This window comes from Mesoplodon densirostris, chromosome 18 (assembly GCF_025265405.1).
Source record: "Mesoplodon densirostris isolate mMesDen1 chromosome 18, mMesDen1 primary haplotype, whole genome shotgun sequence".
Lineage (NCBI taxonomy): Eukaryota > Metazoa > Chordata > Mammalia > Artiodactyla > Ziphiidae > Mesoplodon > Mesoplodon densirostris.
The window spans coordinates 13107946-13134475 of NC_082678.1; the positions used below are offsets into that span (position 1 = coordinate 13107946).

Here is a 26530-nt window from a genome sequence, read left to right on the forward strand (position 1 = left end):
CAAATGCAAGCCAAAATATAATTTTAAAAAATTTTAATAGTTAATGCTGAAAAGGTAAAAAAAAAGCAGATGAATTTAATTATAATATTTTATTTAATCTAATATATACAAACTATTATCCTTTCCACATGTGATCAATATGAAAATATCAACGAGATACTTTACGTTCTTTTTTTCATAAGTCTTCAAAATCTGATGTGCATTTTACACTCACAGCCTCATTTCATGCGCCTGTGTGCCTGGGGACTGGGTCTGTTTTCTCTGGTCAGTCCCACAACCGGGGGAAACAGCTGGAAATCAGGTGTGCAGCTGCAGAGTCACTCGCCAGAAAGCACATCTGGGGTTTTGGCAAGTAAGCATTGAAAACAGGAAGCTCAGTTTTGCTTTGTAATGGTTTCCAAATAACAGTGTGAAATCAGCTTTTTTCTGACAGTCAGGGGAAGTTATGGAGCACGTTTCTTGGGACTGATGTTTTGTATTTGCTAGAAAATGCTGAGTTCAGAGGGCCTCAGGGGCCCTTCTGTGGCATTTGTCGGCAGTAGGCCTGGTTTCCCGGACCCTCCAGGACGCCCCCCGCCGCCCCCCAAATACCCAGATGCTGGGATGCTGGGAGTCACGCGTCTCAGAACTGCACTGATGGCTTCAGGACACTTGTGCTGGCAGCTTCCTTGGTGGCAGCAAAGATTTTGTTAAAGATTTTTTAAGTTTGTATCTTTGCACCTCAGCCACAGGCACCACTGACCTGATCTCTGTCGCCAGTGATTAGAATTCACATTTTTAGGATTCCACACAAATGAAATTGATGAAATTGTGGTGGCTGCTCTTCCCTGACGTTCACCTGAGTTGCGTGCATATCAGCAGCTTATCTGTTTGCTGGGGCGCGTCCATTGCGGCTGCACCTCAGTGTCCGGCCATGCGTTGTTGATGAAGGTTTGGGTTCAAACAGTTTTTGTCTGTTGCGCAAAAAGCTGCTTGGAACATTCGTGGACAAGTTTTGTGTGGCGTGTGCCCGGGAGCGGAGTGGCTGGTCGTGCGGAGAGTCTGAGCATCTGCTCAGCTGCTTTGCAAAGTGGTTCTGTCTCACCGTCCCTCCTGCAGTGTGTACGATTTTCACTTGGTGTTGTCAGTCTTTTTAATTGTAGCGTCTTGAGGGTGTAGTGTGTTTCATCACAGTTAAAGTTTCATTTCCCTTCCCAACTAGATACCAGGAGTATTCCTCCCATCCCCCAACCCCACCCCACCCCACCCCACCCAGGTGTAACCACCAAAAACGTTTGCAAACATTTGGGGGAGGGATGGGCACACTGGAAATGTTACCTTAAATGGAAAAAGGGTCTTTGCAGATGTGATTGAGGACTTTGAGACAGGGAGATTGTCCTGGGTTACCCAGGTGGGACCTAAATGCCGTCCTAAGTGTCCTTATAAGAGGGGACAAAGGAGATTTGACCCAGAAAGACGAGGCGGCACCAAGCTGCTGGCTGTGAAGACAGGAGAGGGACTGTGAACCAGGGAGGGCGAGGGATGCTGGCAGCCTCCAGAAGCTGGACCAGGTGAGGAACGATGGTCCCCCTGCCTCTGAGTGGAGGAGGCCCTGCTGACACCCCAGTTTCACGCTGCGAGACTCATTTAGAGCTTCTGCCCTCCAGACTGTACGAAAATAAACTACTATTGTTTTAAGTCACTAAGTGTGTGGTAGTTTGCGACAGCAACCACAGAAAACTAGTACAATTACTGCAAGAAATTAAATAAGACCTAAGTGAATGGGAGATACACAGTGCTCATGGGTTAGAGGACTCAGTGTTGAGATGTCCATCCTCCCCAGATTGATCTGTATGTTCATCATGGTCCCCGTCGATATCACAGCAGGGTTTTTTTTTTTAATAGAAATTGACAAACTCATTCTAAAATTTGTTGGAAATACAAAGGCTTTAGAATAGCCAAAGTTCACCTGAAAAAGAACAAAGTTAGAGGACCAGCACTACCTGACTTCAAGGCTAATCCAGACAATATGTGTTGGCATAAAGATAGACAAATAGATCAAAGAAACAGGCTAGAGTCCAGAATTGACCCGTGTGTACACGGACAACTGATTTTTTTATAAAAGTGCAAATGCAGTTCAGTGGAGAAAGAGCATACTCTTTGAACAGATGAAAAATTTGGATATCTTTATGCGATAAAATTGAACTTTAAAACCTCACACCGTATATGAAAGTTAACTCAAAATGGATCCTAGAACTAAATGTAGAACTTAAAACTATAAAACTTCTAGAGGAAAACAGAAAAATATCTTTGCAACCTTGGGTTAGGCAAAAAAGTTCTCAGATAAGATACCAAAATCACAATTCATAAGAGAAAAAAATGGATAAATTGGACTTCATCAACATTACAAACTCCTTACCATCACCCTTCTGCTTTCCGTAAAGAATATGGGGGTAAAATCTCTGAGTGGGGAATGAAACAGGAGGGAAGGGGGCAGGGCACAATCTCGGAAAGAATGACACAGCCCGAGGACGTGACATAAACTGATCAGAACCCAATGGGTCCAAGATGGCCGACAAGTTGACGTCCACTAGACCTCGAACCTCAGTATACACTCACTGTAACATATCAGCCAGCTAAATGACACACCCACAGGCGTCATGACAGTTCCAAGACTGACCATAAGGATCAAAAAGTGGGCAGTGGCCCAATTCCTGGAAATCCCCACCCCTTCCTGAAATAGCTGGAATACTCCTCCCACTCATTAGCCTATGAAATTACCCACCCCTATAAAAACTGACAACCCCAGACCCTGGTGCCTTTCTCACCTTCTGAGATGGCCCACAGTCTGTCTGTGGGGTGTTTCTCTCTAAATAAATTCACTTCTTACCTATCAAAAAAAATTTACAAACTTCTTTGAAAGACATTCTTTGGTTTTGTTCTTTAATTAATTATTTATTTTTGGCTGCATTGGGTCTTCTCTGCTGCGCGTGAGCTTTCTCTAGTTGTGGAGAGCAGGGGCTACTCTTTGTTGTGGTGCGTGGGCTTCTCATTGCGGTGGCTTCTCTTGTTGCGGAGCATGGGCTCTAGGTGCACAGGCTTCAGTAGTTCTGGCATGTGGGCTCAGTAGTTGTGGCTCGTGGGCTCTAGAGCACAGGCTCAGTAGTTGTGGTGCACGGGCTTAGTTGCTCCACGGCGTGTGGGATCATCCTGGACCAGGGCTTGAACCTGTATCGCCTGTGTTGGCAGGCGGATTCTTAACCACTGCGCCACCAGGGAAGTCCCGAAAGACATTGTTAAGAAAATGAAAAGACAGGCCAGGGGAGAAATTATTTACAAATAATATATGATAAAGGACTTGTGCCCAGACCTCTGTAGGACTCTCAAGACTCAGTGATAAGAAAACAAACATCCCAATAAAAAATGGGCCAATGATTTGAATAGATGCTTCATCAAATAAGGTATATGGATGGTAAATTAGTTCAGCATCATTAACCATTAGAAAAATGTTAAGTCCACGATGAGATACCGCAGCACACCTATTAGCACGTCTAGAATATAAAGCCTGGCCATCCCAAGTGTTTGCAAGGTTGTGGAGCAGTGGGAACTCACACACTGCTGGTGGGAATGCAGATGAGCCAACCACTGTGGAAAACAATTCAGCAATTTTTTTTGAAAGCTCACCATACAACTGCCTTATCCAGCCACCCCCTCCTGGCTGTTTACCTGCGAGAAATGGAAGCCTCTCCGCCCAGAGGCTTACACACAGATGCCCGCAACACAAACTGGGAGCAGCCTGCATTCACTAATAGGCGAATGGAAAAACAGCTGCAGTTTTGAGCGAACAGGTGGTACTGAGTGTGGGAAACCAGAAAAGAGCACTACTGCGTGACTCTATTTATGTGAAATTCTGGAAAATGCAAGCTAACTTATTTGTGATAGAAAGCAAATCAGGGAATTTCCTGGTGGTCCAGTGGTTAGGACTGCACTCTCACTGCCAAGGGCCTGGGTTCGATCCCTCGTTGGGGAACTAAGATCCTGCAAGCCACTTGGCCAAAAAAAAAAAAAAAAAAAAGCAAATCAGCAACTGCCTGGGGAGGGAGATAGGGAGCTCGCCAAGGGGGACAGACAGGGGCATGAGGAAGCTGGGGAGGGGGCTGGTTCAGGGGTTTGTACGCTGGTCACGTTCATCACACTTTAAATATGTACCGTGTATTGCATGTCAATCATAGTCAACAAAGCTGTAAGAAAGTCATTTGAGTCGCCCTTTACACAACCAAGAGGAGATGTCAGTGGGCAGCCACGTCTGTGGTCTGGAGCTTGGGGGCGATTAGGAATGAGTGGTCAGTGCTGATGGGCTTCTGGGTGGGAGGGTCCGTGGAGCAGGGCTCTGGATCACCTAACACTGGGGGTCAGGGCGGAGCAAAGCTGGAGGTCACTGAGTGTCTGTGTCCCCCATTCCTGTATCGAAGCCCTGCCCCCACAGTGTGATGGGATTGGGAGGTGGGGCCTTTGAGAATCACTAGGGTCAGCTGAGGCCGTGAGGGTGGGGCCCCGTGATGAGCTGCGCAGCACAGACGCTGGTTCTCGCTGCCGCGTGGGACGTGGGGAGAAGGCCGCCTGCAGGCCAGACCGGACCCTGAGCCGTGGCGTGAGCCGCCACCCGCGGTGTCCATCTCAGCAGCGCCGGCAGAATGAAGCCTCACAGGTGAGCCGAGCCCGTGTGTATTAACCAAACATTCGGCTCGGAGGCCTGGGGGCTGAGAGTGTGTGTCGGTGGTTAGAATCAGTGGGTGGTAGGAGCACACGGTGGTCACGTGATGAAGCCAACGCAGCCAGACAAGGCGCCCGTGCTCGCAGGCGTGGATGGGGGTGGGGGTGTGGGGGGCTGTAGCCAGCCCCGCCTGGGGACCTCAGCCCTCTTCTGGGGGCCTTGCCCGAGCCGCCCCCGCCCTCTGAGGCTGCAGCGCGCTGGGTGTGGGAGCTCGTGTGCTGGGCTGAGGAGGGCGTGGGCATCCCCTGCCCTGTGCCCCGGATCAGAGTGGAAGTGAACCGACTTAGGTACCCGGGGCCTTCAATTCCCGCTCATCCCTCTCGCGGGTGGTGGGCTAGCCCTCGGGGCCGCCTGCCCAGGGCAGTGGGAGTGGGGTGTGTGTGTCTGTGTGTGTGCGTGTGCAAGGGGCTTGTCGTGGTTGAAGGCTCTGTGCCCGGAGCCTGGGGCCAAGAGAGGCAGGGTGTTTGGAGCTCCCTGGGGACCCCTTCCCTCCTGGGGGCTGCCGTCCTTCTCCCTCCCTGCCTCGGACCCTGACCCAGACGTCAGAGCGGGCAGTGCAGCCGAGGGGAGGAAAGGGAGCCTGGTACCCAGATCCTTCATGCCCCCTGAGTGTCAAGGGAGAGAGCCCTGTGTTCTGGTCTCTAGCTGTTGGCAGAACCTCCGTGGCCCAGGCCAGGGGTAGTGGCTGCCGGCAGGGCAAATCCCAGAGAAGCCAGGAGCCGCTCTCGGCCCCTCGGTGGGCTGGCTGGACTGGCCTGAGCCCGTGGGGCAGTGGAGGCAGAATCGTGACCATGCCAGGGAACTGGCCCTGGAGTCCTGCTGACCTGCCTGACGCTCTGGGGTCTGGCCATGTTTCACATGTGGGGGACAGGAGGTCTGACCTGGCCACTTGGACATGTGATGTGAGTGCAGTGAGCGACCCAAACGGGCCATTCGTGGAAGAAAGGTTGGTTTTCTTCTAAGACAGTTTTGGTCAAGATTTCTTGTAATGAGTCGCTGGGATTTTAGAGGCAGGATACGCTCATTAAGCCCAGGCCACTTTCTCCCGAGGGCTCCACGGCGTCCCCCGGCCAGCTGGTCGGTGGCCAGTCTGGACAGAGCCTGGGCCCCTTGCTCTGCCGCAGGATGAGGAAGGGGGACCCAGTGGCAGCCTCGAGCGGACAGAGAGCGGCACCTGTGTACAGAGGGCGGCCGAGGGACTCACTGCCCGCTGGGCCCCCTACACGCTACACTTCACACACCAGGTTAAAACATGGGATTCGTTCATGTACACATAATTCAGTGTAAACGGTGACTAGAACTGATGACTGGCAAATTTCTAGAAGGGTTGTTAAGACCCTCACAAGTTCTGTCTTGCTGGAAACCACATTTAAAACTCGGAACCCGCATGTAGGTAGCTGCTCCACTTCCTAGCCTCACGGAGGGGTGTGAGGGACCCCACTGTGCCTTCGAGCAGCGCCCACGTCAATCACCAATGTCCTTGTCACCACTCCGGCCTCGTTTCTTCCCTGTGTCGCCAGAGAAAAAATTCCACAAATGTGTTTCCCCACATTTGTGGTCGGTGAGGCTCCAGAGTGAGCAGAGAACTCGAGAGGCGGGGACTTCTGGGGGGCCCTTCGGGGCTCACTGCTCTGGAGGCCCCAGTGCACAGAGGCAGCTGCAAAGCTGGTATCCCCTTGGCAGCCCTGTCTCCTCTGGTCAGTCTTCACATTGGACAGTGTGACGGCCTGGAGAGGTGGCCAGCTGCTCTGTGTGTGTGTGTCTGTGTGTCCATGTGTCTCTGTGTGGGGGGGTGTGTCTGTGCATATGTCTATATGCATCTATGTGGTTAGGAATGTGTGTGCCTCTGATTTTTTTTACACAGATGTCCCCTCCGAGGCATCATTAAGCCTGGAAAAACCATTTAAATAAAAAATGTTTAAGAAAAATTAAAGTAAAACGAGCTCTTGTACAGTTTTGTGAGTTTTAGCACATGTGTACATATTTGTGTAATCACTACAACCCGGCTTTGTTTTGTGTAACATGGTGATAAATGTTTGGACCTCACCCTCATTAATGTTCCCCAGCTTTAAAAGAAGCCCAGTGACCTGTGTGATCGAGGTTGCATTCGCTCACGGCAAAACTCAGGCTCAGGTCACACCTGTGGCTCAGACGCAGAAGCCACTTGGGGCGCCGAGTGAGCTGGTGGTGGAATCATCTTGAAGCAAAAGTGCTGAAGAGATGCTTGCTCAGGGCTGAGCGAGCTTGGCGGGTGTGGGCTGCATGCGAGGGGCGACCTGTCCTGAGTGACCGTTTGCTGCTGGACGTTCACAAGCCACGTCCAAATACAGAAGCAACGTCCCAGGCACAGAGGGACGCGGGTCTGTCCATCCTGCTCTGTTCCAGCTCAGCTTCCGGCCTCTGGCTCCCTGTCCCTGCAGTGCGCTCACAGCCTCTCACTGTCAGTGATTCGGGTCCAGGACGGACCGAACGTCCGCCAGGTTCTCACAGAGTCAATGGTGCAAGCGCAGATTTTATAACATAGTAGAAATAAAGTAAGACTGCAGAGCCCCCGAGCCCAGCTGTCCACCAGTCGTGCTGGACATGGTGAACAAAGCCCCGCGTGGTGGACGTGCAATGCCTCGTCATCCCTCTTCATTTTAGATGCTTGTTTTCGTTAACTCGCTCAAGCAGTGATTAGAGCACACACACCCCCCGCCTGAGAACCTGGGTGGTGAGCGTCAGCCGCACAACAGGGCCTGGTGGGGGAGTTTGAGCCCATCTGTCAGCCTTGGGAGCTGGACACCACTGACCTGGCTCTAAAGCCCCTTGAACCTCTGTACCAACAGGGAAGGGAGGTGCACATTTGCTTAGTCACTTTCTGAGCGACTTTGCGGGAAATAACCTGTGGGTTGTGTGATGAGCTGTTCTTCTCTGTTAATTGTTTAATTGTGTCCATACTAATTGCTTCCAGGTGTTTACTTCCAACGGCCCCACCGTGATCATGCCCACCTGGTTCTGCTCCCGAGCCTGGTTCTCCCATGTGGGCCCATTTGACGAAGGTGGGCGGGTAAGTGCGGGTCCCGTGGATTCCTCCTCGGGGCTGGGCGGGGCTGGGCCAACATCCCCCGTGAGGGCCTTCACAGCGCTTCCTGCTTCCCAGGCGCGGGCCACGCGTGCTGAGCCTCCCAGGGCGCGGCCGGGGCACCGCTCGGCCTGTTTTGTGTGGGAAGCGGGGGATTTCTGTGCGCCCGCTCCTGGCTCACACCTGCCCGGCCTTGGTTGCCTTGTCCTGGTTTAAGAGCTGTTTGTGGGAAAGCGCAGGAGGTGGGCGGTGTCATCCTGCCACCCATGGACGACAGCGGGAGAAGAGCTCCCCCGTTCTCCCGTGGCCGGTGGCCCTGGGGTGTTCGGGTCCAAGCTGGCCTGGCTCCTTCGTCTGCACCCGCGCCTACCTGTGGGGCCTCACCTGCAGAGCGGGGCCCACGCTGGTCTCCGGGCTCCGGCCTAGAAATGGGGACGCGACGCTGACCTGCTCCCCTCCCACCCCGACAGTCTTAAGAGTGGGCGCTCCAACACCAATCAGAAGGTAAATCTTAGGGTTAGTTTATTTTCCCTTAACGCCCCCCCCTTAAATTGGCTTTGAGATCGTGAGTTCTGGTCCTCATGGTGGAAGGGGTGGGCCAGGCATGTTAAGGCCCATCAGGCCGGAAGGTGGGGGTAACTCAGGCCCAGGCTCACCGTCTGCCCCAGGACCTTGGCCACGGTCCTGCCTGCTCTGAATGTCCTCTCCGCTTCGGGGGACCTTCACTGACTGCACAGGGGCCACTGGAGCCTTGGCTTGGAGCCAACCCCCTCCCTGATCCTACCCGGCATTCCTCTGCCCACCCCCCTGCCCGTCACGCACACAGTCTCATTTTGGAGGGAGAGGCTGGCTCCCCCACTGCCCCCTGCACAGAACCCTGGCTGGACGGTCCCTCATGGCCGCCCAGACGTGCCCACCAGGAGCAGTGCTGGTCTCAGGTTTACAAACCAGGGGCTCGAGGGGAGCATAGTGCCCTGAGGGCTGGACTTAGGTTTGGGGACTGGTCCTCAGCTGATTCTCCAGGCCCAAGAGGCTGCAGTTCTTGCCCATAGAGAGAAGGGCAGGGAACCGAAGCAGCCGGGACAGTCGCAGTGCTAAAGGACGCAGAGCAGGATGGTGGCGAGACTCGGGGGTGAGGGTGGCTGAGCGGTCGTGGACACAGCGGCCACGAGCTGGAACCTGCAAGGTGCACAGGTTTTAAATTGGGAAAATGCACTCACAGAGGCAAGGTGGGGGAGGGGAGTCGGAGATTTGGAGGAGGGCGCCATCAGGCGTAGGACAGCATCCAGCTGAGGGGTCTGGATGTCCCCAGGAGGCAACCGTTTCAGGCTCTTAAACAAAAAGGAAAGTGACAAAAATGGTGTTGGTTCAGAACAGGGCTCTTCTGAGGGCCGGTCTGGCCTGGGTGAGAAAGTCCCTCCTGGAGGGGGAACGGCCTGTAGGGGGGTCACCACCCAGCACAGCAGACACTTTGCAGAAGTGCTTTTGCATCTTTTGGAAAGATCCCCAGGCTCGGAGTCGCTGTGTGAGTTATGAGCTGTCTCCCCCTCTCCAGAGGGTGTACCCCAGGCTCCTTTGCATTTTAGCCATTCTAATTGCAGTTCTGTAGTTTCTTGTTGTATTTTAATTTGCATTTCTGAGATGACTTATGACGTTGAGCAATTTTTCATGCACCGATTGGCTACTTGTATGTTATTTTATGAAGCGTCCAGATCTTTTGCCCAGTTTGTTGTTGTTGTTGTTTCTTTGCGGTACGTGGGCCTCTCAGTGTTGTGGCCTCTCCCGTTGCAGAGCACAGGCTCCGGACGCACAGGCTCAGTGGCCATGGCTCACAGGCTCAGCTGCTCCGCGGCATGTGGGATCTTCCCGGACCGGGGCACGAACCCGTATCCCCTGCATCGGCAGGCGGACTCCCAACCACTGCGCCACCAGGGAAGCCCCCTTTTGCCCAGTTTTTTCTTTTCTTTTTTTTTTTTTTTTGCGGTTCACCGCTGTGGCCTCCCCCGCTGCGGAGCACAGGCTCCAGACGCGCAGGCTCAGCGGCCATGGCTCACGTGCCCAGCCGCTCCGCGGCACGTGGGATTCCCCCCGGACCGGGGCACGAACCCGCGTCCCCCGCATCGGCAGGCGGACTCTCAACCACTGCGCCACCAGGGAAGCCCCTGCCCAGTTTTAAGTCGGGTGTCTTCTTATTGTTGAGTTGTTGGTGTTCTTGGTCAGATACTTGCTTGTGGGTATTTTCTCCCATCCTGGGTCTCAGCGTTCTAGGATTTCCTCTCACTCCCACTTGTGTTCGTCCCAGATTCTATCCAGAGCAGTGAGGCTGGGGCTTCCACCCCTGTTTTGTGGGTTTTATCTCCCTGCCCCGGGGCTTCCCACTCTGGGCATGGGGCTCTCAGATGCCATAGAGGTTGGCCACTCAGCCACCCAGAGCCAGAAGTTGGCACCTTCTCTTGTGCATTGAAAACCTCTCTTGGTGCTAAAGAAGGTCTGTATTTTGTCGTCTTTGTATTTCTCTCTCTTTAAATACCCTTGGTCCCAAGTGCTCTGCTTAAACCTTTCCTGGTTGGCTTTTTTTTTCGGTTTTTGAAGGTATTTTGACTCCCCCCTGTTGCCTGAACAGCAGCCAGTAGATCACCCTGTTCCCTCTTTCCTTTCTCCTCCTATTTTGTTGCGTGATTTCCGCTCTCGTCAGAAGGCAACCCCGCGTGCTGAGTCCCCAGCCGCCCGTCTGTGTCCCTGGACTCAGCCTCACACGTCAGGCTGCCCGGGCCTCGGCGTTCCTTGAGTTCCTGCACATTCAGACTGTGGTTCTGGACATGTGAAGGAGGTATGGGCTGGACAGAAAACCCTGAGTCACACCTTCCCTTGCATGTCTTGACAACACAGCTCCCTGTTGCCTTGCTTTGCCTGACGTTCCTTCGATTCGCTCGGCTTTGTAAGGTGCTTGACCTTTACCTGGAGGCTCTGAGAATTCCTCCCTTGTTAAAGACTCATGGTTTCACTGGGATTGGTCTTAATGCGGACCTGATTCTGATGTGTGGAACCAGGTCTGCTTTTATCTCTTGTTTGGCTTATAGTTTTAAGTTTTAGCTGTCCGCCATTGTTGTGATTTTCTGTTTCAAAGACTCATTATACATTGGCTAGATTTTCTTTGACTGTCTGCCATTTCAACAACGTTCTCTTAACCCTCGTTACTTATGTTGTTATTTAATTTTCATTTTCTTGTTTATTTTCCTACATTTCTTCAGTGTCCCTTATTAAATTTTTATTCAGGTTTGTTCTCCCTGGAGGACTTTCTAATTTAGTCTTCGTTTCTCATATAATTTTGTCTTTTTCTTCTATTTCTTTTTTGAGTTCAGTCAACCCTCTTTTATTTAAAAGGTTTATTGGGGTATAATTCACATACATACAATTCACCTACTAAAATGTGCAGTTCGGTGCATGTTAGTAAATTCACAGGGATGCACAACCATCACCACCATCTGATGTTACACAACAGTTTCACCCCCCAGAGAAGCCCACGTGCAGTCACACTGCCGCCGGCCTCCCCAGCCCAATCCAGCCCAATCCTCCTCCTCCTCCCCTTCTCATGTCTGTCCTCCTTTTGCAGGGGCCCAGCTTTGTTAGTTATTGAATTTCTGTTTCAAGACGGGTCTCCTCATTCTCAAGCCTTGTGGAGGACGTGTGCTTTCACTTGGAGGGTTATTCACAGGGTTTTTTCTCCTTCATGGTTTTTGTTGTTGTTATTTGGGGTGAATTTCTGTCCACGGAAGTGTCTGTTTTCTGTTTCTTCTCACACGGGCTGCGGTTCATGGGATTCCTACCTCAGGGTCGCCCCCTCTGTCACCCCAGGGAAGTGCAGCGGGTGTTGAGGGCAGGGAGGGGAGGAGGGTGTGTCTCTCCTTCTTTGTTTCCTTTTGTCCCACAGAGTCCTAATTCCCTTTCACCACATCTCTGAGGGCGCCTACCCATCCAACCGCGTTCTCACACCCCAGAGGCCCCAGGGCTCGGGGTGATCCCCCAGGTCTGCCCAGGCCCCCATCTGCACGGGGGACCCGGGGCTCAGCACCCCATCTTCCTCGACGTCACCTCTGCATCCCATTGTGGCCTCTGTCGCTGTTTGCGGTCGGTCAGCGGTACCCAGGCGCTTGCGAATCGGGGGTGGGGGATGCCCTCCAGCTGGCGTGGAGCAGCCACGCCCCAGGCACCTCCTCTGGCTAAATTCTCACTTGTCTCTTTGCCAGAAATAAGGGAACTCTGGGGTTGAGGTCCTCTTGGTCATGATAAGAGAGGACATTTTCTCTCCTTCCTAAATCTATAAAGCGCAGAGTCACAGTGCGCTCTTGAAAGGTGCCTCTGAAAATGCAGAAAATTAGGAAAAGGAAAAACTACGCAAATGACCCGTGAACCCATCACCACACATCTGCTGTGAACTTTTGTGTGGGGTCCTTTTGTCTTCCTTTTACTGTGGACCACTTTTAGCCAAGCTGCAAACACAATTTTGAAGCTTGATTTTTAACTTAACATTTTGTTATAAGTCTTTTCGTGTCCTTGTGGTCTTTGTGAAAACACTTCAGTCACCACACAGTGGTCCATCCAGTCACTGATGGACTCAACCGCCCGACGCTGCAAGTGAAGTGGTTCGCATGTTTCTGCATCTCTAACGAGACTGCGCCGATTTCCTACTCGGCTGGCTTCCATCGCGTTGCCCTGACGGCCTTGCGGTCTGTCAGGAACCCCGGGCGGCGATTCCCTGGGCAGTCGTGGCTTTGTTCAGGGACGGAGGTGGGCCAGTGTGGCAGCCCAGGAGTGAGAGCTGAGTGGGCTGCTTCCGGGATTGGCGCTCAGGCCCGAGCCAGGAGGCAGCGGAACTCGCGCCTGGGCGGCCACAGACAAAGAGCATCAGTTCATCACAGACCCCAGAGGCCAGGTGCATAGGGCCCGGTCAGGGGATACGCTCCGGCCAAGAAGCTGGCCAAGAGGGGCCAGGGGTCCCATCTCCCCCGAGGATGATGGCCACCAGGCTCCATCCATCAAGACCTCAGAGGCCAGCTATGCTGCCTTCCTCTCGGGGTGGACGAGCTGGGGGGCAGCCGTGGCTTTTCTGGAAGCAGGGGGCCCGGCCGTGGTGCTGGCATCGCCTCGGTGAAACCGAGCTCGGGCTGGGGAGCCGGCGGAGGACGACAGGCTGGGGCCGGAGAGCAGCAGCCTCTGGGCTGTCAGGAAACCAGCCTCTGCCCGGAGCAGGGGTCCTGGCAGTGTCCCCAGCCCTTGCTGGGCTCTGCTCACCAGACACACCCTGGGTGACCTCCTGTCCAGACCCCCTGCTCACTTGGTTTTCACCTTGAATTTAAGAAAGTGAGGGGAGCCAACTTGGTGTCCCCACCAGGACTGAGATCCCCCAGACTGACCAGCAGGATGGCTGTGACCCCCAACGGCCAGCCCTGGTCTGCGCTCCTCCAGGAGGGGGCGGGAGGCCTGGGTTCTCGCAGGACGGGAACACCCAGTGGGACACTGCAGACCCTCGGAGCAGCATGCCCATCAACGGGGAGGGGGCGGGTCAGCGGGCCAGCAGTGTGGGCCAGGGGTCAAGTTTGAGGCTGTGAGTGAGGGTGACACTGGGGCTTGGGTCCACCCCTCAGGCACCTTCTTGTCCTGAAGACGCCTCTTGTGGTCACACTTGCCCAGTGCCGGCCACAAGGTAGGGGAGCTGGACGTATTGTTTTCCCGCTGAGGCCTCACGGGTCAGGCCAGGCTCAAGAGGCTGGGGCGCCGGGCGGATCCGCGTCTCCCGTCGCCTGAATGAGGCTCTGTCGTGAGTGGAGACATGTTTCTTTCGTCCCGCAGGGTGTCCCCGAGGACTTGCTGTTCTTCCACGAACACCTGAGGAAGGGCGGCGGGCTCGTCCGCGTGGACCAGAGCCTCCTCCTCTACCGCTACCACCCCGGCGCGGCCACACACTCCGTCCTCGAGTACGCAGGTCCCGGGGGCCAGACCGGGCGGGGTCAGTGGGGCGGACACAGGTGACCCAGTCAGGTCACAAGGCAGGAAACCTGGGAGCGTGGCCGGCACGGGGCATGCAGCCTCCCGGGAGGGACGTTGTCCTAGGTCCACAGACCAGCATTTCCCCAGGATCAAGGCCAAATGTCTGTTCTCACTTTTTTGAAGTGAGGTAGGATTCACGTGTAGTTGTTCTCTTGGGGTTTTGTTCTCAGTTGCTTTGAGTTGATGGGATTCTCAGAGTGAGCCCAGCCCCCCGCTAACGTGATTACATGCGGGCTGGGGGCACCCTCTTCCTTCTCGCCCACCAAGGGGAGGGCCACTGGGACCGAGGTTGGGCCACTCCCTCTGTGGGGCATCACAAGGACACTAGCCCCCTCCCTCTCATGGCCCCCGCGTCCCCAAGGCCCCAAGGCTAGAGGCCAACTACCAGGGACGGGGCAGGGATGGTGCCAAAAGTACAGGCAGGGTGAAGGCAAGGGAGGGGTGTGGTTTTCTTTCTTTAGTTTGAACTGTGTGTGTGTGCGCATGTGCGTCTGTGTGTGCACATTTGTGCACGTGTGTGGGTGTTACATTTCAAACAACTACAAGTATGTATCCCCCTTGGTGCTACCGTAATGCTGCTCTCTTGGGGACAGGGAGGAATGGGGCCCTGAAACAGGTCTACGATCAGGGGATCTTCTGATTGTAAAGAGCCTGATGCAGGGACATGCATTTGTGTTTCTGGAAGTGGAAGAGACTCTGTTCTTCCCCTGGAGGGTATGAGACTCGTTGGAAGGCGTGGCTTCTCAGTTTCTGTCCTGGGAGGTCTCCTGTCCACTGTCACAGTGGGTGTGATGCTGATTTGGGCATGTGTCGTTGGTGGGGGGGTGGTGTCCCAGATTGCAGCATCCATATAGTTTATTTATTTATTTTTGGCTGCCTTGCGTCTTCTGCTGGGCGTGGGCTTTCTCTAGTTGCGGTGAGCAGGGGCTACTCTTCGTTGCGGTGTGCGGGCTTCTCCTTGCGGTGGTTTCTCTTGTTGCAGAGCAAGGGCTCTAGGCGTGCAGGCTTCAGTAGTTGTGGCTCACAGGCTGTACAGCACAGGCTTAGCAGTTGTGGTGCACGGGCTTAGTTGCTCCGTGGCATGTGTGATATTCCCGGACCAGGGCTCAAACCCGTGTTCCCTACATTGGCAGGTGGATTCCTAACCACTGCGCCACCAGGGAAGCCCCCAGCACCCATATTGACTTGGGAGATCCTTGAACTTTTGCACATGTGCTATTCAACACTAAAACTTAGCTTCTTTGTTTTCCAGCTTTAAGCAAAAGAGCTTGATTTCTCTTCTGTTAAGTCTGAATTTTCATACAGTAGATTTAGTGGAGCATCATTGGGAGTTTGTTGTCATGAACTTAATGCAAGTGTGATTTGCACACATGGGGTAAAGGTCATTTTCTAGGGGCACATAACAATCCTAAATGTGTATATCCCTAATCCCAGAGTTTCAAAATACATGAGGCAAAAACTGAGATTGGAGTTGGAGATTTTAATACTCCTATCTCAATAATTGATAGAAGTTGGGGGGTGGGGAAGTCTGTGAGGATCAGAAGATTCGAACAACACTATTAACCAACATGACAGTAGACATTTAAGGAACACTATAGTCAACTGCAGAATACGCATTCTTTTAAAGTACAAGATGGACATTACTTTGGACCAATAAACAAATCTGAATAAATTTCAAATGATTGAAAGCATACTGGTTATGTTTTATAAATTAGAAATCATTAAGACATCTTTTTTTCTTTTTTTTTTTTTGGCTGCGTTAGGTCTGTGGCTGTGTGCGGGCTTTCTCTAGTTTTGCGGCAAGCGGGAGCTACTCTTCATTGCGGTGCACAGGCTTCTCGTTGCAGTGGCTTCTCTTGTTGTGGAGCACGGGCTCTAGGTGCATGGGCTTTAGTAGTTGTGGCTTGCGGGCTCTAGAGTGCAGGCTCAGTAGTTGTGGCACATGGGCTTAGTTGCTTCATGGCATGGGGGATCTTCCCGGACCAGGGCTTAAACCTGTGTCCCCTGCATTGGCAGGCAGATTCTTAATCACTGCACCACCAGGGAAGTCCTAAGACATCTTGAATATACAAAATATTTGGAAATTAAGCAACCAAGGGAAAAAACCATAAAGGATATTAGGGAAAAAATTTAACTTGATGACAAAACAGTATGTCAGAATTTGTGGAATTTAGCTAAAGGAGAGTTTATAATAAGTTTTTATAGCTTTAAAAGCTTATATTATAAAAGAAGAAACTAAGCAATTATCTAAGTCTCCACCTTTAAAGGTTTCAAAAGTAATAGCAAAGTAAACTCAAAGTAAAGAGAAGGAAAGGAATGAAGAAGGTAAAATTGAAAATGGACAGTCAGTAGAAAAAAAATCAGCAAAACCAAGAATTGGCTTGAAATAAAATCAATACAATTGACAAACCTCTAACAACATTGATTTTTAAAAGAAAACACAGGTTACCAATATACTGGGAATTAAAGAGGGGACATCATTACAGATCCAATAGATATTTAAAGTATAAATAATAGAGAATTCCCTGGCGGTATAGTGGTTGGGACTCCGTGCTTCCACTGCAGGGGGTTTAGGTTCAATCCCTGGCTGGGGAACTAATATATCCTGCATGCCCTGCACATGGCCAATATATATATATATATATATATATATATATATATATATATATAAAATAATTAAAAATTAATTAGTAATTTAAAAGCTTTTCATAAAGAAAAGCCAAGCCAGATGGCTTTACTGATATATTCTATCAAAAATGTAAGGAAGAAATAATACCAATCTAACATAAATTCTTTCAGGAAATAGAAGAGGAGAAAGGTCTATTGGGTGTTGGGAGGGAGGAGCTTCACGCTCACTCTGTGAGACCAGCATGACTCTGAAGTAAAAAATGCTACAAGAATATTACAAGAAAATAAAATTACAAACAAATATCCCTTATGAAAATAGTTGCAAAAATCATTCACAAAATACTACCAAGCCAAATTCAGAAATATATATGAAAGGCTAATACATCATGAATACAAGTCTGGTTTAACATTCAGAAATCAATTAGTATGATTTAATACAGTAACAGAATAAAAGATAAAAATCACACAGTCAACGCAATAGCTGCAGAAAAAGCATTGGGCAAAATTCAATACCCATTCATGATTTTTAAAAAAACTCAGCCAACTAGAAATAGAAGGAAACTTTCTCAGTCTGATAGCATCTACTCAAACCTATAACTAACCTCATACTTAATCATTAAAGACTGAAAGCTTTCCCTCCTAAGATCAGGTGGAAGCGATCTGATCACTCCTCTCACTACTTCTATTCCACATTGTAATGGAGGTCAGTGCAATGAGACAGGAAAAAGAAAAAATATAAGTATTAGAAAGTGGAAGTAAAACTAGCATCATTTGTAGGTGGCATGATTGTGTTTCATAGGAAATCAAAACCAATAACTTAGCAAATTTTCCAGAATACAAGTTTATAGAATTGCAATGAACAACTGAAAAAATGCAGTTTAAAAAATGTACAACAGCGTCAATAATAAAATACTTTTGAGTAAGTTTAGGAAGGTATGTCTATGTCCGCTAAAACCTACTCCAAAAAAGGCTGAGAGAAATTAAAGAAAACCTATAAAATAGATGGAGAGATACACCACATTCATGGATTGGAAGACTCAGTATTGTTAACGTCAGTTCTCTCCAAATTGATCTGTAAATTCAAAGCAATCCCAGTAAAAGTCCCAGGTGGCTTCTTTGTAGAAATTGATAATCTGATTTTAAAATTCACATGAAAATCAAAGGGCCCAGAGTGTCCTAAACAATCTTGAAAAGAATAAAATTTGAGGACTTATTGTGCCTGATTTTAAGACTCACTCTGAAGCTACAGCAATCAAGAAAATGTATTAATAGAATAAAGATAGACATATACATCAATGAAACAGAGCAGAGAGTCCAGAAATAGACTCACAATTGATTTTCAACAGTCTCCAAAGGCATTCAATGGAAAAAGAAAATTATTTTTAACAAATGGAGCAAATGGATATCCATATGGAAAAAAAAATCTCATGCCCTATAGAAAAATTAATTCTAGATGGCTTAGATATAAATATAGAAGCAGCTAAAATATAAAGCTTCTAGAAGAAAACATCAGGGAATATCTTCACAACTTGAGGATAGGAAAAAATTTATTAGAGAGGACACCAGAATCTTTAGCCCTTTTTTTTTTTTTTTTTTTTTTTTTTTTTGCTGTATAGGGTCTTAGTTGCAGCACATAGGCTCTTCATTGCGGCACGCGGGCTTCTCTCTAGTTGAAGTGTGCAAACTCAGTAGTTGAGGCCCGGGGGCTTAGTTGCCCCGGCATGTAGAATCTTAGTTCCCCGACCAGGGATCGAACCTGCGTCCCCTGCGTTGGAAGGCAGATTCTTAACCACTGGACCACCAGGGAAGTCCCTCTTTAGTGCTATAAAATTGATAAATTGAACTTCATCAAAATTAAAAACTTTTGCTCATAAAAAGACACCATTAGGGGCTTCCCTGGGGTGCAGTGGTTGAGAGTCTGCCTGCCAATACAGGGGACATGGGTTCAAGCCCTGGTCTGGGAAGATCCCACATGCTACGGAGCAGCTGGGCCCGTGAGCCACAGCTACTGAGCCTGCGCGTCTGGAGCTTGTGCTCCGCAACAAGAGAGGCTGCGACAGTGAGAGGCCCGCACACTGTGACGAAGAATGGCCCCCACTTGCCGCAACTAGAGAAAGCCCTCGCACAGAAACGAAGACCCAACACAGCCAAAAATAAATAAATAAAATTTTTTAAACAAGACACCATTAGGAAAATGAGTAGACAAACCACAGACTGGGAGAAAATATTCATAATATATATATCTCACAGAGGGCTAGTATGGGGAAGATATTAAGAACCCCTATCACCCAAATAGAAAGTTCAATAAAAGTAGGCAAAATAGTTGAACGGACATGACACTTCACAAAGAAATAATATATAAGGTCAATTAGTCCATGAAAAAGGTTTCATCATCAGAGAATGCAAATTAAACTCTGCACACCCACTAGAAGGGTTAAAATTAACGTCTGCAATTCCAAATCGTGCTGAGGTGAGGACACGTATACATTGTTCTCAGGAGTGAAAACAGTACATCCTCTTTGGAAAACTGTTGGGCCTTATGTTTTTATTTATTTTTTTTGCGGTACGTGGGCCACTCACTGTTGTGGCCTCTCCCATTGCGGAGCACAGGCTCTGGATGTGCAGGCCCAGCGGCCATGACTCACGGGCCCAGCCGCTCCGCGGCATGTGGGATCTTCCCGAACCGGGGCATGAACCTGTGTCCCCTGCATCGGCAGGCGGACTCTCAACCACTGCACCACCAGGGAAGCCCCTGTTGGGCCTTATTTTGTTAATTTAATTGATACCTGCCCTATGCCCCAGCAATTCCATGTCTCGGTGCTTCTCCAAGAGAAATTAATAGATTGCTCAGCATTTCTCTATTAGTAGCCAAGAATGGTAACAACCCAGATGCCCATCAGCAGGTGATGGATAAACACTGCTGTAACGGAACACTCCTCAGCACTAGAAGAAAACAAATAACTGATACCTGCAAGAACGGGGATTAATGTAAAAAAATATATATGGTTAGTGAAAGAAATCAGATACAAAAGCATGCATACTGTGGCTTCCACTTGTACAGAGTTCTCCAACAGACAGACCTAGTCCACAGTGATAGAAACGAGACTGTGGTATTCTCAGGGGAGAGGAGGTACAAGGGAGCTCTCTGGGGTGGTAGAAGTGTTCCACCTCTTGAAAGGTGTGTGGGTTACACTGATATGCATGTTTGTCATAACCGTTTGACTTGTATGCACACTTAAGATCCTTGCTCTTACTCTATGTGAATTTCACTAAAATTTTTTAAATATCTGGCAAGTGTTTCTTTAAGGAAGTAATGACTTTCCCACAATCCATAAACGGAGTTGGAAACTGGGTGAATAAAGTACAAAGATGGTTTTCTGGGCACAAATCTTCTGTGGAGCTCAGAAATACCAGGACATCTGGGATCCTCTGCAGAGCTGAGAAATGCCCGGACATCTGGGATCCTGTGCAGGGCTGAGAAGTGCCCGGACACCTGGGATCCTGTGCAGGGCTGAGAAGCGCCCGGACACCTGGGATCCTGTGCAGGGCTGAGAAATGCCCCGACACCTGGGATCCTGTGCAGAGCTGAGAAGTGCCCGGACACCTGGGATCCTGTGCAGGGCTGAGAAGCGCCCGGACATCTGGGATCCTCTGCAGGGCTGAGAAGCGCCTGGACAACTAGGATCTCTTCCATTGTTCCTGAAGGTTCACGTACATGTGTCCTCACCTTGAGCTCCTGTGAAGCAAGGCAACGTGAAGGCATGTCTGTGATGACCCTGGTGGTGCCCTGCTCCCCACCCAGGGTGTGGCGGGTGCTCATGTATCTGGGGGGCCAGGCAGCCAGCCAGCCAGGCGGCTTGTGCTACACACACCCTCATTCTGTTTTCATGCGATAATTCTTTTATGTTGAGACTTTTTTTCCCCTCTTTTTGCAGCGTGAGGCTTTGCCACCCACAACGTAAAAGAGGTGATCTCATGTTAGTTTCTGTGTTGGATTAGAGTCTTTGAGCAGCAAAACCTTACAGAGCAACGAGCGCTAATTACACCCTCAGGCTTGTCAATAATTGAATCCCTTCGAACTCTCTCTCAGAGCCCTCTGTTTGAGAGGCTCCCTGAATCGTGGCCTTTACATTTTAAATTGAGAATGATCAGCATTTATATCATTTAACAATTTTCACTATGAAATACTTCCGACGGCCAAAAGGCATAAGGAATCATCTTTAAAACAAAAGTTACCCATTTCCCCAAACCTCCTGCATCTCCCAGGTTCCATTTCGTGGTGTCCTGAGTGGCATGTTTATTTGCCATACGATCCATTTCTTTAATCGTTCACCACATGTGACGTCTTCTAAACAGTGTGCTTTCCCTCTTTAAAAACGTGATGTCGGGGGCAGCGTTCTGCCTCATCCTTCCTGAAGTCACTGTGCTGCTCCCCTCAGGGCTGTGCTCTGTGTGGTGACGTTGCGCCTCTGTCTTCGTCACCGCGTGGACCTTCCTGCCGTCCTGCCGCTGAGGGTCCACACACGCCGCTGCTCCCCGCCCCCCGCCTCCTGGTGCAGTGTGCATCCATCCCTGACACTGCCCTGCTTTCCAGAAGGTTCTGGCAATGCCGACCTGTGGGTCTGAGGAAGCCTGTGAGCAGCTCCCACACACCCGGCCCTCGGCGGAGCCTCCTCGCAGGGGTAAGAGTGGCCGGAAGGACACCCCTGAGCTGTTCTCCCGAATGAATAACTGAGCAGCACGTGGAGAAGGGGACCTGCAGGACAGCGGCGGCGGGAAGGGTCTCACTGTCCACAACACGGAGGTACTGGTGGCGGTTTCTGAGTCGTGTGGTGTGTCCTGAGACCAGAGACCAGACTCCGGAGGCACAGGGAGGGCGCAAGGCAGGGGCTGTACCCTCAGGCCCCACAGGCCCTCCGAATCCGCTCCGCGGGCGGTGGGAGGTGGGGGTCAGCTCTGTCCCTCCCACAGGCGCCGTTTCCAGGTGAGGCACCCGGCGCTGCTCAGACCCGGCCCGTCAACCCCTGCGTCTGGTGTTCACGCTGGTGCGGGCCCCACACTGTCCTGGTCCCTGAGCATTAAGTGGAGTCCTGGTTGGGCCATTTCATTTCCTTGTAAGTGTCCCCAAAACCTTTGGGCATTTTTTTTGGCAGTTTCATGGAATTGTTCTTCAAATTGAAGAGAGTTGACTGGGTAAGAAGAGAAGCAATTAAGTCATAGAAGCGGCCAGAACTTTTGCCAACAAAAGTAATTTAAAAAGTAGGAGCCGGAGAGGGAACCGTGGAGCAGAGGGCGAGACCTGCCCAGATGTCTGTGGTCCCTTATCTCCTGCTGCCCCTGTGGTGGTAGGCGTGCCCCCCCTGGGGTCCCAGGCAGGGCCTGGAGCGTGGCGCAGGTCCCGCTGCTGGTGGGGACCCGGGGCCCACCCCCTTGCCGTCAGGGTCTCATGGGTTTGTCAGAGCTCGTTTGCAGGAAGTTCAGTTGTTTTGTTCTCAGAATCGTTCTTCGTTCCTTGGATGCTGCCATAGCTGCGTGTTGAGTGCTGTACCTGATGGTGTCTTATTTGGGCTGGAGTGTGTCTAGTTGTGCTAAACGGCCCAGACTGGGGAGTTATTCACCTTATTCACCTGCGCAAGCCCCAGTACCCACCCCCGACCGCTGAAATTATGGCTGCTCAGCACAACCCTAATTGAGACATTTTAAGTGGGAGGTGGGTGGACCAACCACAGGAGGAGCCCAGCAGTCAGAGCCCACCCCTGGGCAGGCAGACACGGTGCCCAGTTGCATTAGAGTGGGCACCACTGTGTTGTGTCCGTGGACCCCACGCTCTCACCTGGAGGAGCTGCTCCCCTGAGATACCTTGTGGGACCCTCAAAGCTGGTCGCCACGGAGAAGGCAGCAGGGCAGCGGCTGCTGAACCACGGGTTCAACACTTGCCACACAGAGCCCCGGGCCAGACACCAGGAAGGAGCTGAACCCACACTGTAGAATGCGGGGGACCTGCAGCAGGTCTGCGCCTGGCCTAGAACAGTAGGTCTTGGGGCTCCGTGAGAGAGTCCCCGGAGGGCACTTCCAGGTGTAAACTGTGATTTTATACAAGGGTGTGCCACCCTTCCTTACATCAGAGGTTTTTCTGGAAAGGAAGACCAGGGTCAAGTTTGGTCCACTGTGTACCTGCAGAAGCTCCCCCTTAACCTTCCCGATTCTTAAGTGATGGTTTCACACCTGCACCTTGGGTCCTGTCCCTGCGTCCAACCACTTTAACCTGGAGACAGCTGACATGCTGTTCTCCCTGGGCACTGGGACTCGGGCAGCTGCAGACCCAAGGGCCTGCCTGGACCTCAGGTCTGCATGTGGCAAGGGGCCATGGGAGGGTGTCCCACCTGGGGAAGGTGACCCCGCCATCTGCACAGCTTCCACAGGACACTGTGGCCCCTTCCATGTGGCCGCTCGAGGTGGGGAGTCTCATCCAGGCCCCTCTGGTCGTGTTAACCATGGTCGCAGGTGCCGGACGTCAGCGTGGCTGGGTTTCCCTTGGGCTCCCCAAGCTCTGTGCCTGGTGTCCCGCACGCTTCTTGAGTATGTGGATGTGAGCTCGGCACGTCCGAGGATCCACGTGCGCCATGAGGGTGGGCGAGGGGTGCGACCTTCTGGTCCTGGCCTCCTTGGTTCAGTCACTCAGCCAATAGCTGCAGCGCTACCCCAGGGGCCCCAGACCAGGGGGACTTGTGGGCAGGCTCAGGGGTTGGGGGAGGAAGGCCTGGGACGCTTGGAGGCCCTGCCCTCCTGGGTCATGACCCCCAACCCCCCACCCCCCACAGGACCACCATCTGGACCCACCGCGTCCGCTTCCTGGAAGAGTGGGCCCTGCCCCACTGGGCAACCTTCACCATCTGGAACGCAGGCCGGCAGGGCCGCCGGCTCTACCGCAGCCTGACGGCAGGGTCACGGTGCAAGGTGGGGCCCACCCCTTGTCCCACCCCTCCCCCATCCAGCAGCACTGCCCCCACTGCCCCTGAGGCTGACGTCCTGGGTCCTCCCCAGGTGGTCGCCTTCTGCGACGTGGATGAGAACAAGATCAAGAAGGGCTTCTACTGCTACGAGGACTCTCAGGTGCGCCCCCTCCCCACCGAGCCCCACGGTCATGCACAGCGGCCGCCCACACTGCACTCTGGGGCACAGTCCTGGGCCTTTTGAGTAGACACTGCCCAGAACCTTCCTCCTTGGGAAAGGCCATCTGGGCCCAGACAGCTGCCAGGCCTGGCAGATGCAGCCCTCAGGCTCCTGGGGTCTCCAGGACCCCAGAGGGTACCCGTTCCTGCCCCCACCTGCCCCTGTCCCCGCTGGAAGGTTCTCCTCACAGGCTTGGGTCTGTCCGCTGCCCACCTCAGGTTAGTCCTGCAGCAGCCATAGGTGGCTGGGTGGAGGTGCTGGAGATCAGGTCCAGCCCTGGGTTTGGCCGTGGCCTGGGCTCCTGTCTGAGGGCATCGAGCTGTGAGCAGGGCAGAGGTGGGGGACTGGGGAGCAAGGTGGAGCAGCCTGTGGCCCTTCTCTCCTCTCAGGAAAGGCCCAAGCCCCGGGTCCCGGTCCTGCACTTCCGAGCCGCACAGCCACCCTTTGTCATCTGCGTGAAGCTGGTGAGTGTCAGGCTGGGGCATGTGTGGCTGGGACAGCCCCAGGGTCAGGAGGTGGTCGTGTCCACTGGGAGGCTGCGGGCTAGGACGGGAGGTGATGACCGCCGCTCTGGGGGACCAGGAGAGTGATCCGCATGGGGGCGGGGACAGGAGACAACAGGGCCACATCCAGCCAGGCCTGGGGTGTCGGGGGAGGTGGCGGCGATGGTGCCCCATGAGGCAGGTTGCATTTCCCATGAGAGCTGCAGGGGACAAGGCCGCCCAGAAGCACCTGCGCCGGCCCTGCATCCCCCGAACCCCGCCAAGTGACTGCCGTCCCAGCGGTTTTCTCCATCACCCCCTTGCCTTTTCTCCCTATTTGTGGCCATGCAGGACAGGTGCTCGTTTCTCAGCTCTGGGCCCGATGCTGGGGTCCTGCAGCGAGGCCCGTGTGCTTGAACTCCCTCCTTCCCTGAGTGGGTCCCGTTTCCTGGTGTGCAAGTTCCCACCACGAAGCCTGCTGGTGGGCTCCGGTGATGGGGACGTTCTCCTGATTTTGGAGCCCTCACCCCCACCCTGCTGGCCTGTCCATCTCTTCTCCTTGGTTTCTGGGAGCTCTGCATTGAGTGGTGCTGGCCCTTGGTCGACTAGTGTTTAGCAGATGTTTTCTCCCAGTTGTGACTTGTCTTTTCACAGGTTCTTCCCAGAAAAACTTAATTTTATTTATTTATTTATGCATGCATGCAGCGCCGGGTCTTGGTTGCGGCATGTGGGATCTTTTAGGTGCGGCATGCAAACTCTTAGTTGCGGCACGCCTGTGGGATCTAGTTCCCTGACCGGGCCCCCTGCATTGGGAGAGTGGAGTCTTACCCGCTGGACCACCAGGGGAGTCCCGTGAAAAACTTATTTTTAACACAGTACATTTATCAACTTTTCTCTTGTGATGAACACTTTTAGTGTCCTCCTGTTTTGGAAATTCCTCCCCATGGTCAGAAAGATTGTCACAAATGCAAGTATAGATATAAAGCGTCCTTAATCCACCAGGACTACAGGGCCCAGGTCAGCTCATGTGGGGCGGGGCTGCCCCAAAGGGTCCTCAAGAGGGGACAGTAGTGGATGGGTGAGCAGGTCCCTGTGCCGTGCTGCTGGGGACGTGGGATGACGCACAGCTGGGGGCACAGGGCAGTGCTTCCAGCAGTTTCCAGCCTCTGAGGTTGAAACCTTGGTAAACAGGGTGCCAGGCCAGAGGCCTTCCTGGAGGCAGTGGCTTTAGCGGAAGGGAAGCAGGTGCATGTTCATTTGCCAGCGTTCACCAACAGCAGTGGGGAACCAAGCAGGACGTGCCTCTCACCCCACATCAAGTGCAGACTCTCACTAAGCCTTGGGCTCAGGGAGCCTGCGGCCCCTACACACTTCCATAGCAAAGGTGGCCTGCTCCACGTGTATGTGGGGGGCGCCAGAGAAGGGATGAGCCCTTCGTTGGTGGCAGGTTTTAAGATCCCAGACCCGCTTCTGCACTGACTGGTGTTACTCACAGCTTCTAACTGCAGTTTACTGTGTGGCCCAGGCGCCTCCACAGGGGCCCCACCAGGCCAGCGCGTCCTGATGGGGAACGTCACCTCCCTGAGGTGAGTGCTCCCGTGGGGCCCGAGCTCAGACACGGGGGACAGCGGGCGTTGTAGCGTGTTGGTCAGGTGGCGTCCCATGCAGGACCGGAGCACAGGCTGGACGTCCCGATTCTGCCCCTCGCTTGAGGTGCCACTTTGGAGAAGTCACCCAAATGTCGGGAAAACGGGCTGAGAACAGGCTGACCCCAGGAGCCTGGCGCCAGGAGTGGCCTCAGGGTCCCAGCTGGTCCCTGTGTGGCCAGGCCCAGCCCTGAGCTCCAGCCCCACAGAAACTGTGAGGCAGTAAAGGTGTTGCTTCCTCTGCTCAGTTGGTGGAGACTTTGCATGGCCACGGGTGAGCTGAACACTTGGACCAGAACAGAATCTCGTGGGCACAACAGGCTTTGTCAGTTTGAATGAGGCCGTGTGAAAATTCAGGTCAGATTTCCACGTGGACATGTTTTCAGTTCTCTTGGACGCAGAGCTGGGGTGGAATCACTGGTCTTAGGGTGACTTATGCCCCCCCGTCCCCCGCCGCCCAGAGGTTCCAGTTTCTCATATCCTTGCCCACCTCGTGACGTGTTTGTTCGTCATGGCCATCCTGGTGGATGAGTGGCTCTCACGGCGGTTTCCGTTTGCGTCTCCCTGACGACTGAGGTCGTGGAGCATCTCTTCATGGGCCTGTCAGCCATTTGTCTGCCTCCTTTGGAGAAGTGTCTGTTCAAGTCCTTCACCCCTTTTCTAATCGGGCTGTTTGTCTTTTTGTTGAGTCCTGAGAGTTCTCTGTATTTCTAGACTCAAGTCCCCAACTGGATGC

At 52.4% G+C, this 26530-nt stretch overlaps 1 protein-coding gene across 3 annotated transcripts in view; it reads left to right on the forward strand.

The window, feature by feature from the left end:
* B3GNTL1 (UDP-GlcNAc:betaGal beta-1,3-N-acetylglucosaminyltransferase like 1) overlaps nucleotides 1-26530 on the forward strand; it is a 117628-nt gene that overhangs the window by 84056 nt on the left and 7042 nt on the right. For all 3 annotated transcript variants that reach the window (XM_060081512.1, XM_060081513.1, XM_060081514.1), the window contains 5 exons: nucleotides 7707-7802; nucleotides 13668-13792; nucleotides 23315-23450; nucleotides 23538-23606; nucleotides 24056-24130. In XM_060081512.1, coding sequence (XP_059937495.1) covers nucleotides 7707-7802; nucleotides 13668-13792; nucleotides 23315-23450; nucleotides 23538-23606; nucleotides 24056-24130 — 501 coding nt within the window. The remainder of the gene's footprint in view (nucleotides 1-7706; nucleotides 7803-13667; nucleotides 13793-23314; nucleotides 23451-23537; nucleotides 23607-24055; nucleotides 24131-26530) is intronic.